This window comes from Centruroides sculpturatus, unplaced genomic scaffold, assembly GCF_000671375.1.
Source record: "Centruroides sculpturatus isolate CEXI.00-Female unplaced genomic scaffold, Cexi_2.0 scaffold47, whole genome shotgun sequence".
In the NCBI taxonomy this organism is placed as follows: domain Eukaryota; kingdom Metazoa; phylum Arthropoda; class Arachnida; order Scorpiones; family Buthidae; genus Centruroides; species Centruroides sculpturatus.
Window position 1 is genome coordinate 138,405 of NW_019384385.1, and position 14,051 is coordinate 152,455.

At 24.9% G+C, this 14,051-nt stretch overlaps 1 protein-coding gene across 1 annotated transcript in view; it reads left to right on the top strand.

Moving 5' to 3' along the window:
• Window positions 1-979: 979 nt before the first annotated feature.
• Window positions 980-14,051, top strand: part of LOC111618016 (nostrin-like) — an 85,917-nt gene continuing 72,845 nt past the window's right edge. The window contains exon 1 of the mRNA XM_023359435.1: window positions 980-1,199. Within this exon, the coding sequence (XP_023215203.1) occupies window positions 1,164-1,199 (36 nt within the window). The 5' untranslated portion in view covers window positions 980-1,163. The remainder of the gene's footprint in view (window positions 1,200-14,051) is intronic.

The following is a 14,051-nucleotide window of genomic DNA, read 5'->3' on the forward strand; positions in this document are numbered from 1 at the left end:
AGTGGAGAATTTTTAGCTCAGGATGACAGGCTGACACTGTTTCCAAAGGTAGATTCATAGCTTAAAATACAGAGGGTTGGAAACTATAAACATAGAAATTAGAGAAAGGAAATATATATATGATATGATATGTTGGTTGATATTTTGTCTTTCAGAATATATTAAGTTGTATAAATTAGATGATAGTGCTGTATCTTAAGAATGGAAATTGTTAATCTTGACTAAAAATAGTTGTTTTATAAATTTTGTACTTCTAGAATTTAAAGGAAACATTAATTTTTGCAGTTTTTTAGTTTAATTTTTTTACATTGAATAGGGTTATTTACTTTTAATGAGTAACTTTGAGAATGTTTAACAGTTTAAGACATCTTATAAGTTAGAAGATTGTTTATATTATGGGTCTGATATATGAAATTATACAGAGAACTTGCATAAATGTCATCTCTTGACCAAATCATCATTGCCCCGCCTCCTGTGCCATATTTTTGCTGTGCTGTTCTTGGAGGTGTACTGTACATACATAGTTTGGCTTGCATCTGAATGTTTATCATGTGTAGAAGATGGCAAAATGTGTTTTTACCTGGTTATTTAACAACTCTTACTGCTCAAGACACTACTGGTACAAAAGTAAAATTGTAATGTGTAATGGAGTTGATCTGCACATAGATGACTTGATTTTTGTTCATAGAGGAACATAGTTCATGACTAAAGATAGAATATGGTGACAGCTTATCTTAATAACCCAATTTTTAACTCTTAACTACACAAAAGCATAGAAATCACTTAAAGCTCAATTTTGTAACAAGTGACTGTAACCCAGTGACTGGGTTACAGTCACTTGTTTAAACTGCACTTGAAAAATCTAACTACAAAAATGAATACTTTAATACTTAAGTTTTTTAAATTAATTAATTAAATTAAAGTTTAATACTTAATTAAGTATTAATTTTTCCAATTTTTTTCGTATAGCCTCATAGAAATTAGTAATCTCGTGGGCGCCTTTAATGACTTCATCATGTATCTTTATCATTTATGAGTACTCATATATTTGGAATGAGATATCGTCATAAGCAGCCTGTATTAGCAACCTGGAGGATGACGTTAATTAAACGTGTTCATCACGCTAACTAAATAGATGTTTTTCTTCTTTCTAAAGCGTGTTAATGAGAATGACATCGATGTTCAAAGACAACTTTTGGGTAAGTAACGAAACGTAAAACGTTAAAAGATGACCGTTACTCCTCTTTGACTTAATAAGAGTAGGTAAATAGTTAAATCTTACTGTAATTTAATTCAATAATGAATGCTGTCTTTGAAGAGGATCTTGATTTATGCATCACTGACAACTTTTTGAAACAATTTTGTGTTAAAAAAAAAAAAACTTTATTCTTACTGAGGCAGAAAACTTCAGTTTTAAAGGTGAATTTGATGTATTTAAGTTATTTCTAGTGAATTTAAATGATAAAGTTTTCTTTTATCATTTTATCTATTTTTATACAGTTGACCCCCTATAACACTGTTGATTATTCTGTTTTATATGAATTCCATGTTGTACGAGTCACTTAGATTTTACAAATACGTGAGTCGTTCACAGCCCGGCACACGTATTTATAAAATCTAAGTGACTCGAACAACATGGAATTCATGTAAAACAGAAAAATCAAGTGTTATATGGGGTCGACTGTATAGGCTAATTGTTGTATGAAGACAATTTTTCATTAAATATTTTTAATTTCTGAAATTTTAAGATTTCTGTAAAATATAACAACATATTGAAATAACTTATCAGTTTTATGTATTATTATTTTACATAATTATTATCTAAAATAGTTATTTTGAAAAAGAAAAACAGCAAATTGTAATATGAGTATGTAACTGTACTTTAGTTATAATCACCGAATTTCTTAAGAAGTAGGGGGCCCAAGTGAGGATTGTTTTTCAGTATGTAATAAATCATTTTTAGTTTTGGATTGTTTTAAACAGGAAAAAAAAAATGCAATCATGAAAGTAATTAAAAAAATTTAATATTTTATATATTTTTAAGTTTTTTTTTTATTTTCACAATTCTTAAATTTATATCAGTATGAATTAAAATTTGATAGAATGTTTGATTCATAGGATATTCTTTCTAAACCATTTAAGAAAGTAGTTTAAATTGATATAACTTGTAAACATATTGAAGGTAGGAAAATTCTTAAAAATGTTTAAATATTAACTTTAGGGCTCTAATATTGCTTTCTATTAATAATGAAAATATATTGTCCGGTAATTGTCGTCATTGTTGTAAATACATATTTGCCAACCTTATAGACGAGGCTGACTTGATAGCTAGTAAATGCTGAGAAATAAAAACTTAGGCTAATTTGTAGAAAGATCGTTGTCAAAACTTGCAGCATTTTTAACCATTTATTTGGTTTTCATCTCTCTATCACAATAATATATTTAAGATGTTGACAATTTTTAAAAAGCAAACATACAAGCAAATTTGGGATTTCTAGTATTGGTTGTAAATCAATGTTTCTGAGGCCAATGCATTAAAGGTGTTATCTCAAAGTGGAGAATTTTTAGCTCAGGATGACAGGCTGACACTGTTTCCGAAGGCAGATTCATAGCTTAAAATACAGAAGGTTGGAAACTATAAACATAGAAATTAGAGACAGGAAATATATATATGATATGATATGTTGGTTGATATTTTGTCTTTCAGAATATATTAAGTTGTATAAATTAGATGATAGTGCTGTATCTTAAGAATGGAAATTGTTAATCTTGACTAAAAATAGTTGTTTTATAAATTTTGTACTTCTAGAATTTAAAGGAAACATTAATTTTTGCAGTTTTTTAGTTTAATTTTTTTACATTGAATAGGGTTATTTACTTTTAATGAGTAACTTTGAGAATGTTTAACAGTTTAAGACATCTTATAAGTTAGAAGATTGTTTATATTATGGGTCTGATATATGAAATTATACAGAGAACTTGCATAAATGTCATCTCTTGACCAAATCATCATTGCCCCGCCTCCTGTGCCATATTTTTGCTGTGCTGTTCTTGGAGGTGTACTGTACATACATAGTTTGGCTTGCATCTGAATGTTTATCATGTGTAGAAGATGGCAAAATGTGTTTTTACCTGGTTATTTAACAACTCTTACTGCTCAAGACACTACTGGTACAAAAGTAAAATTGTAATGTGTAATGGAGTTGATCTGCACATAGATGACTTGATTTTTGTTCATAGAGGAACATAGTTCATGACTAAAGATAGAATATGGTGACAGCTTATCTTAATAACCCAATTTTTAACTCTTAACTACACAAAAGCATAGAAATCACTTAAAGCTCAATTTTGTAACAAGTGACTGTAACCCAGTGACTGGGTTACAGTCACTTGTTTAAACTGCACTTGAAAAATCTAACTACAAAAATGAATACTTTAATACTTAAGTTTTTTAAATTAATTAATTAAATTAAAGTTTAATACTTAATTAAGTATTAATTTTTCCAATGATATATTATTATACATTTGTTATCTAACAATTATTTGATATATATCATCTTCAAGATCATCAATAACATTACAATAATCGTTTAGTAGTAAATTTTGTCATTATTTTCCTTTTAAATATTTTACTTTAAGTAACATAATTAGTAAAAACAATTTTTTTAATTTTATTAATTTACTACATATTTTTTTAGTTTTTTGGCGATTTGATTAAAAAAAATCATTAATTTTATACATTTGATTTAATGTAAGATTGTTTAATTTAGTTCTAAAGTCTTGATTTTGCTTTGTACATATTAGTTCTTTAATTTCATATTTTTGATTATATTTGTTTAGTTCTTCACAGTCAGTCCAGTAAATGGTTCAAAGAATAGTCACTTGAATTACACCAATAACATCTGTCTTTAGTAAAATCAAAATAAGTATTATTGATAAACAATGAATATTTATTAAGTCTTAATTGAATTAATAATCTTTTTACATTCATACTGATATTAGCAGTTATGATATTTGAAGTAGATGGGATGTTTAAAATGTTGATGTACCATGGATGGTATACAGAATGATATAATAAATTTTGATCCATTATTATTGAGAAAATGCTGATTCGATCATTAGAGAGTATTCATATTGCCAGTTTGTTTCTGAACTATCAAATAATCTGTTTGATACACCAAAAGATTGTAATAACTTATTGAATTTATATTGCCATAGATTTTTATTGTTATCCGAGTTAAAATTTTGATTTAGAATTATTTGATGTAGTGACGATTTGATTATTTGATGTATCTTCATTAGACTGTTTTAATCTATNATACACCAAAAGATTGTAATAACTTATTGAATTTATATTGCCATAGATTTTTATTGTTATCCGAGTTAAAATTTTGATTTAGCATTATTTGATGTAGTGACGATTTGATTATTTGATGTATCTTCATTAGACTGTTTTAATCTATAATAGAATTTAATCAGTCTCTTTAAATAAAACGGAAATAGTTGGAATCTGTTAGTTTTGGCTCGAATTGCATAACCAGGAACTGTTCTTTCTATTTTATATAATTTTCATAAGTAAATAACATGGAATTTTTCTAAATCGTATAATAAGTCTATTGCTCAAATAGGGCTTGCATAATTATATTGAAGGGATAATCAGAAGGTTAAATAATTTCATCTGTAGTTTTATATTTGTCATTTTTAAAGTTGCACATAAATAAATAACATTATCTATTAAAGTATTAATTTTTGTAGTTAGATTTTTCAAGTACAGTTGAAAGTTACAATTCCAATTGAATGATATTCCTAAATATTTTATTTTATTTACTAAGGTGAGAGATTGATTATTTAAATAATATGATTTTCTTGTTTTGGAAGTTTAACATTACTGTATTTCTAAATATAATTATTTTGGTTTAGAGATATTGATCGCTAAAAACAGGGAATTCAGATAGTTATTATTTATTTAATTATATTTGAATTATCATTAATCTTAGAAAAAATTTCACCATTTTACAGTGCTAACAGAGGTTAAATTCAATTCTTCAGGTATTTTTTACAAGTCAAATATATAAAAAATATATATATATTCTACATCCATTGATGATGTTGCATTGGAATTGTAATATAGATTAAATTATTAATTTGAATATATTTCTGATGGTTTTTTAAAAAAAGTAAAAAAATTATTTAAGTAAAATTTTGAAATATTCTATTAAATAACTTTTAAATAATTAACTAGTCCATTTTTTAAAATCAGTTTCAAATACTATATTTTTAAATTTATTTATCATGTGAAAAATGTTGGTTCATAATTTAGCATATTATTTTTGAGTTATCTGTCTATAACTTAACTATCAATTTTAACTTAATTTTTTCTTATTTTTTTTCATCAAATTAATAATTGTGTTTTTATAAAAAAAGGTAATAAAATTTTAATAAATCAATGTTTTACAATATTCTACTGTAATAATTTATTTGCTGAGAATGTTGCAACTGTGGTGAATAATCATTTAAACTAAGCACTTAATAATTCTTTTCTATTGAAACAGTAAATTTATTTCAGATAATTTTGATTAAATAAATAGAATAGTTATAAAAATAAAAAATTAATTAGTATCTAATTATTAATAGTAGTAAAAAATATCCCGCTTAATTATGGCGATTGTTTGTTTTAGTATTAACACATTGGGTTTTGTGATGTTTATATATTTTATTAACATATATTAACTACTATACTATTTGATATTATTTGATTCTCTTTTCATTTATTGATTATCTTTCATACATTGATCAATAAGTACTAGTACTTGTTGATCGATAGACCTGTTATATAGAAATAAACTTTTAAACTACATATTTGAGTTCATTATAAATTATAAGCAGAAATAACATGGAGATTTAAAATTTCTATAAGGTCATTATTTCCTTTATTTCTAAAATATTGCATACTATAATTATGAAGATATTTATATTTTCTACAACATTGAATCATTAATTATTCTTCTTATGATTAATGAAATATTTTGTTTTTGCTATTGTCTTAAAATTTTTTATAGTAAAATTGAATGTTTCATTTATTTTACATAGCATTTTGCCATTTAATAATTTTTAATATTTGATAGTTTAATGTAGTAAATTTTATGCTTAATTTATTTAATTATTAAAATATTCAAGTTATTCACTAATTATTAATTAATACCTTATAAATTGGAACACTAAAATAAACAATAAAGAAAATTAGCATAATACTGTATATAAAAGTATAAATATACATCCTGTATATATTAGTTTTATTTAAAAACACATATTTTTAATATACAGTATATCAATATAAGTGAATGTAGTTTTCTGTATAATATAGTTCTAATATGCCATATTTATTGCAACTGATTGTAAATGCTATCTGCTAAATATAGATAAATCTGTGATGTACTTTGTGATTAAATAAATGGTACTGTTATATTAAATTAGTGTATTAGTTCATAATACTGCAATTAAAAATTTGTTTAATTTACAGCTTTAAATTGTTATGATATTTTTTCCATCACAAAAAGCATCACTATGAATCAATGAATCATTGTGAAATTTTTGTTATGAATTGGAAGTAAGTGGGAAAAGCCCTCTAGTAGTTTATAAATTTTAACAGAATTATATATTTCATTTTTATATTCTATATATATATATATATATATTTATATACAGATATAGGCCTATGTATAAAAAAAGCGCTAGATGGTAGGCTAGATCTTTCACGCAATGGCATTTTTTGTCGCCTATTTTTAATTTTTTTAAAAGAAAAATTGACTAGTACAATTCAGAATTATCGAAATTACGATGACATCTGTACTTGGGGGCATACAGAATGTGCACATTACTCCAGACATTGAATTAATGAAGAAACATTTTCACTTACAGTATCTTGTTAATTACTTATCCGCAGATGCCGGACTGGCTGACGCCTGCTATGAAATAAATTGACTTTTTTAGTCAAGTTATCTGTGGTGTAAGCGGAACTGCCGAGCTAAGATATACCCAACATCACATTAAGTAGGAATGTACTATTTCAAATAGCATGACAGCTTGTAAATGTTAATGACAGGGAGAAAACTAAAAACTTATTTTCCCACGTCGTAAGAAACGTATCATTCTTTCAAAGCCGATATAGTTCTAACTAAAACCCAATANAATATTAAATGCAAGAAAAAAATATTTAATTTTTTTTCACTTGATATTGATTTTCTAACACTCGAAAGATAGAATTAGTTTTACAGATGACATCCTATTATATATGCTAATGAACAAATTTTATTTCTGTTTACTTCCTGGATGAGTTAATAAAAAAAACAAAAAAGTGCCTCTGGATATGTTTGTTTAGATGTATTGGAATAAACATATCCTGGTTTAAAAGGCCATGTTTTTATAGTTTTTAAATAATTTTAATTAGATTAGTATTTTGTAATAAACTTTAGATGATAACATAATTCCAATTAATATATTGATAAATCATTGAAAACATTACTATTTTAGACTTTTTTCTTTTATAAATTTTGCAATATTAAGTTTTGATAGGATGTTTTTATTTACTTGCATAATGTTTGTACTCTTACAATTTTATTTTTTAGCACACAAAATCATTTAAGCATGTTTATTAATAAATAATCAATATATACTAATGATTGATTTTTAATTCAAGACATAAAGTGTTGTTACAAACTCAAAGTTTTGAGTGAATTGACATTCATGTTTTTATTATATAATTATTTTTGTGTAAATATATTTACAAAATAGTGTGTTGCAGAAAGTATTAGTGTTGTTCAATTTCTGATATCTTTGATGGTGTATATGAGAGACATTTATCTTTATCCATACAGGACAATTTGGGTTTGAATGATTGTAATGTAACATCCTCATCCACTCATGGCTTCAATTAATAAATCTTTAATAATAATTAACAATGATGACTAAACTTTTAATAAATAATAATTAATAATTCAAAATATTTCATATGATTTTGTATGTAATGAAAAAAAATGTTAAAATATACAGTCTCTTAGAAGATATTCTATAATTATATTAATGCATAAACTATTACATTAATATGATTTAATAAGGAAATAATTAACAATTTAAATATAAAATCAGACTTTTATCTAAAATTGAAAAACTTATAATTTATTTACTTAGTTTGATGAAAATGTTATCAAATTAAATATTAAGATGAATTCTATTAATAGTATATTTAATTAGACATAAAAATTAAAACTGCCTTACAGGCATTAATTATTAATGAAGTACAAAAACAAAATTAAAACTGATTAACTTAAAAACTAGTTATAAATTAAGTTTCATATTCTGGCTTGCAGGGATTTGTATGAAGATCCTGTATACGACAATTGCATGTTAAACCATCCATCTTGTAATGGGATAAGATATACACCTGTTGTTTTAGCATCATCTGCACTATCCTTGCATTAGATAAGAGGTGGAAAACATTGGGTTTCATTGGTATTAGTGTATAAGAGAAAATCCAACATATTTTGTCTCGTATGTAATGCAAAGGATCGGGTGTATACCTTATCCCATTACAAGATGGATGGTTTAACATGCAATTGTCGTACATAGATCTATATAAAGATCTCTGCAAGCCAGAATAGGTGACCACTAATATGATGTGGCCAAGGGGAAATTCAAGTAAATAGATAGATGATTTTGAATTTTATTTCAAAATTATAATATATATTATGTTTTTATCATTGATAATAATTTTGATGATAATTGTTTATTCATTCCAGTAATATTAAATGCTTTTCAAATGCTTTACCAAAGAATAATTATAAATCAGAATGTTGCTGAATATTATAGCTATTTTTTTGGCACAGAAAATAAATAAATATATATATGATTAGTAATTAATAGAAATTTAAATATAGAATAATAAAATTTTTGATTTGTACTATTTAATAATTAATCATACATTAAGTATGTGAGATCCCAGGCTTTAGTTTATAGAAAAATAGGGACTGAATAACCTGGAGAATTGATAAATTTATTCAAAGAATTAATGCTTTAAAATTGTAACAAAAGAAAAATTTAGAAGAAAAAATCTAGCAGGAAATACTAATAAGCAGATAACAGAAGCAAAATGAATCAAAGCAAATTGAGATGAGAGTGAAAGATACAGAACCCACATTACATTGTAGAATTGAAGGAAATCCTATTTGTCTTGGAATAGACACTGGATCAAAGTGATGCTATTGTCAAAATCATTAGCACAAAAATTAGGAAGGATAAGATTTGACCACAGAGAGTCATGGATCTTGTTTCAAAGCATCACAGGACATGGATACAAACACACAGAAGAGTCAAGTTTTGATTCAACATTGAACCCCTGTCATTTTCTCACCAATGTTACATTATCAATGACTGAATCACATAACCCTTTGATGGATTGTTAGTTAGAGATATCATTACAGAACAAGATTTGGAGATAAGCCTAGTGAGAAGAAAAATAGTTTTGCCAAATGGAAGTGAAATAGACTTTCAAAGTACTTTGTTTCAAAGGATGAGGAAGCAGAAACTTCCAGATACAAGCATTCCTAAGGAGTCAATTTGAGTGGTGTGATACTTAAATGTTCAACCTCAAGAAAAAAATAAAATGCAAACTTAAGATAGAGAAGAGAAAAGGACTATTATCAGAAATGTCCCATCCAAAGAAGGATCCCCAAAGGCAACACAAAAAGAAAGCAGAAAATGAAAAAAATTAAGATGCAGCAATCAAGAAAATCCTGAAAGGAAAGAAAAAGGAAAACTTAAAAAAGAAAAATCAAGAAGACATTTAAAGTCAAAACAATGATAATCACAATAGATCAGAGGACTGAGAGATTCAACAAGTGTCGAAAAGGGAACGAGAAGTCCAAGGTAAACAGTTGAACCAGCATGCACTTGGCCAGCAAGGACAATTTTAAGCAAGCTAGTTGCATTATTTTGTTTAATAATGTTTGGATTGATGGGTGAGTGACTGAGTGAAAATGGAAGTTTCTCACAAGTTTTCAGTTTGATTGTTGTAATTACTTAGGAAGCAAATACAGGAGTGAGATACCTTTAGTGCAAATAATGGATGAGAATTATTTGATTACACTAGTCGACTACTGAGTGAACAGCCTGTGATTAAATTTTTTTTTGTAATGTAAACAAAGATCTAATAAAAAAATGTTTGTTTTTTTTCCCCCATGCCAAGTATAGAACAAACTTTATTTTCATATATGAATTTTGCTTTTCATATTAATACACGTAATGAAAAATATCAAAGTCCAAAATAGCTTTAAATGGTTGACTAATGGTGCCATTACTCTATATAGGCATTAGTAATAATCTGCATTCATTTTTAAAGATTTTAGTAAAACAAGGTTTTATTGTTAGAGTAACCAACATCAAACATTTTCACCATTTTCATCAAACATATAATCTTGACAATTCTTTTATATAATGTGAATACAATCTTCAATATTCAGTTGAGTTTTATAAAATTTTTATTATGCAGTATATATAGTGAAAAACATTTAATAAAACTCAATATTATATTATTAAACTTTAGCTTCATATATAATTGTATCACATTATATACTAAATTCCACAGATGATGATAATAAGATAACATATATATATTCCTTTTTAAACTTTTCTTATATTTAAAAATATTTTCAAAAGATAGCAAAAAGTTCAATGATATTATAAGTGGATATTTGAATAATTTAAAATTTTGTATTGATGTATATATTAAAAATTATTACTAACTAGAAAAAATAATGAAGAAGTGTATAAATTTATTTACAATATTTAATATTTTTTAAAAAAATTTTTATTTAAAATATCAAATTATTTTCATATTATGTAACAAATTTTAAATTTGAATGATTTCTTAAGCAAAATTTAAAATAATTGATTTAAATATCACTAAAGCAATTTCAAGGTCTAAATTATAATCGTATAAACTACCCATTAAATTGTTAACCTTGTAAATAGAAGAATAATTTACTTTATTCTGATTCCATAAAAAGAATGACACATTTATCAATAATAGAGTATTATTACTGGTAAATGTTTCATTTATTTTTTATAGGATATTAACCTTGTACTTTCATATTTTAATACTTAAATTTATTAGTTTATAGTTGCTGAAAGTCAATTATTATTAAATTCTCATTTTAAAGTAGCTTGTTTATAAATTTAAATTTTATTCTTCTTAAATCCCATTTTTGAAGATATAATATAAACTAATTTATAATACAGTTATATATTTCAGTATTTCATAACTTAGTTTTGTTATATTAACAAGTGTCTAAAATCAAAATTATTATGAACTGAATATAATTTGTTTTTAATCTGTTATTAAAATGTTAATTAATCATTACATAAAAATTAAAAATATTTTAAAATTCTACAAAAGTTATATCTTCAAATGAAAATATGTTTTGAGATGATAATTTCAATATTAGGCCTATAAACTTCATTAAATTCTCTTTAAGAAAATATTTTTTGTAAATGTTATATAAATGATAAAGATTTAGTAATTACATTTTGAGAATTCTATAAAAAGTATTCTGAAACTTATATTTGAACATATGCTTGGTGCAGAAAAAGAAATAGATATTTAAGTCAGTCTGTGTGGTCTACTTTGAGGAGGTTGTTCACTGTATTATAAATGCTTTGTTTATTATTCTCTTTCAATTTTATTTATAACTTCAGTTTTTTCATTAGTTAATATATGATATATTTTTGATAAGTTTTTTGGATTTCATTTACTTTTAATTAATGTAATAGATTTAAAAATTTGGGAATATTTATCTAACATTTGATATAAGTTGCTTTAAAGAAATAGTTTAAAAAGAGTGCAATAATTGCATATGATTTATTAAACTTCATAAATTACTAAAATTACAATACCAAAAAACAAATCTATAATTTATCAAGTATAAAAATTATTCAAAGTTTATAATAGTTATGGTTTTGCATATTTCATTATATAATACAAAAAAGTTTCTTTTGATATAACTTGTTAGTTTTTCAAAATGCTTTTGCTAATAAAAATAGTCAATGTAGTCAACATATTTATTAGTGATGTAACGAATATTCGGTTACTATTCGGTATTCGGCTTATTTTTCACTATTCGGCTGAATACCGAATACTTAAAAACAGGAGTAATAAATAACAAAAACACAGTAAATTAATCATTTTGGTATTTTGAGTTAATGTTAGAGTTAGTGTTGTTTGTTTATATTTATTTATAACTTGTAACATGCACAAAATAAAAAAGAAAATAATATTAGTCACATGTATTCACAATTTATAATTACAAAGATCAGCACATGTACATGTCTATCGTTGGAGAATCCTNTATACTATATTGAGGCCGAATATACTATTCGTTACAACACTAATATTTATATATCAATAGAACCTTGGCAATTTCAAATTTCAGTTTATTTGAACAGTCAAAAAATAAATAAATAAATAAATGAGAGAGAATATATAAATATATAAATAAATGAGAGAGAATAAATAAATAAAGAGAAAAATAAATTTTTTCTCTTTCTCCCCCTCTCTCTTTCTGAACAAAATATGTGACTGTTGCATGTAATTCATGCTGCCCAGAATAACATTGTGTACAAATTCTCAAAATAAATTTAAAATTTATTATTGGAATAGAAAATGAAGGCTAGATTCCAGTCTCTTCCTATCTTCCTATATAGTCATACATGCATATTTGTTAAAAACTATCACTTATATCAACTGAGTTTGTCAATTATCAAAAAAACTGACTGGTGTCAGTCATCCTGAAGTAATACAACAGGCTCATTCAATTACAGTATATTGAGAAACCCCAAATTAACAAAAAATACATTTGAGGAAGAAGAATTTTGGATAGTCAAACTTTTTCTTGAATGTCATTGTCATGGCTTAACATTCAAAGAATCAAAATGAAGACATCATATTTATGAAATTCACCTTAGCGAATATTGTTATGAATATATTTCACATAAAATAATTGTTATAAATGCTCATCATACAACAGAATGTTCTTATATAATGAATATTTGATGATACAATGTGTGCTACAAGAAATGTTTACTTGTTAGCATAATAAATTATATTTTAAGATTAATATAAAAAGTAATAATTGCATCCTTCTTACAATTGAAATTAATATTGTATTATGCTTTTTTTTAAATTGTAATATTTTTATTCCAGCTATGTGTTTTACTTATATAAAGGAAATATTTCATGATTCACTTTTTTATATATAAAGTATTATTATATGATTCACTTTTGTATAGGAAATATGCTTAATGTAGTTAAAGTGAAACATCATATCATTGAAATAAGAGTTCCATAATATTACTTAAGTTTCATAATATCAATTTCCATAATATTCTATTTTTATAATGTCATTTATTTAATGACTTGTAATTTAAATTTCAGTTACATTTTGCAGATAATAAAATTCAAAAAGTGTTAATATCTTCTATTAGCAGTAATAATTTTTAAAATTGCTATGATGAAACATAATTAATTTTATAATAACAGATGATTAGGAAATATAACTTGACATATTTTATTAGATGGACTAGTTAACTGACTGATATTTGAGTAGAAGCAAATTTGTTATAGAAGATATAAAAATGGTAAATTCAAAAGAGGACACAAGTACATTAGCAGAAAAATCATAATCTCAAAATATATTTTATGCATTATAAAGCTGTGTCTACATCAATGTTAGTATCATGGACAGCATTTGGTATCTCATTATGAACCATAGTACTGTACATATCATTTTTGTGAACAGAGACAGTCATTCTGATATATGTTGTTTTGTGACATATACTCTGTCATACCATTTTGCACAGTATTTGAATGAACTACTTTGTCTAGTTAACATGAAGTTAGCAGCAGCAGTCAACTTCATCTTGACTGCTGCTGCTTAGTGTGTCCACACTTTACCACAAGGCTGCTTCATACCGTGTTATCTTTTGATGGTTCATCAAAAAAT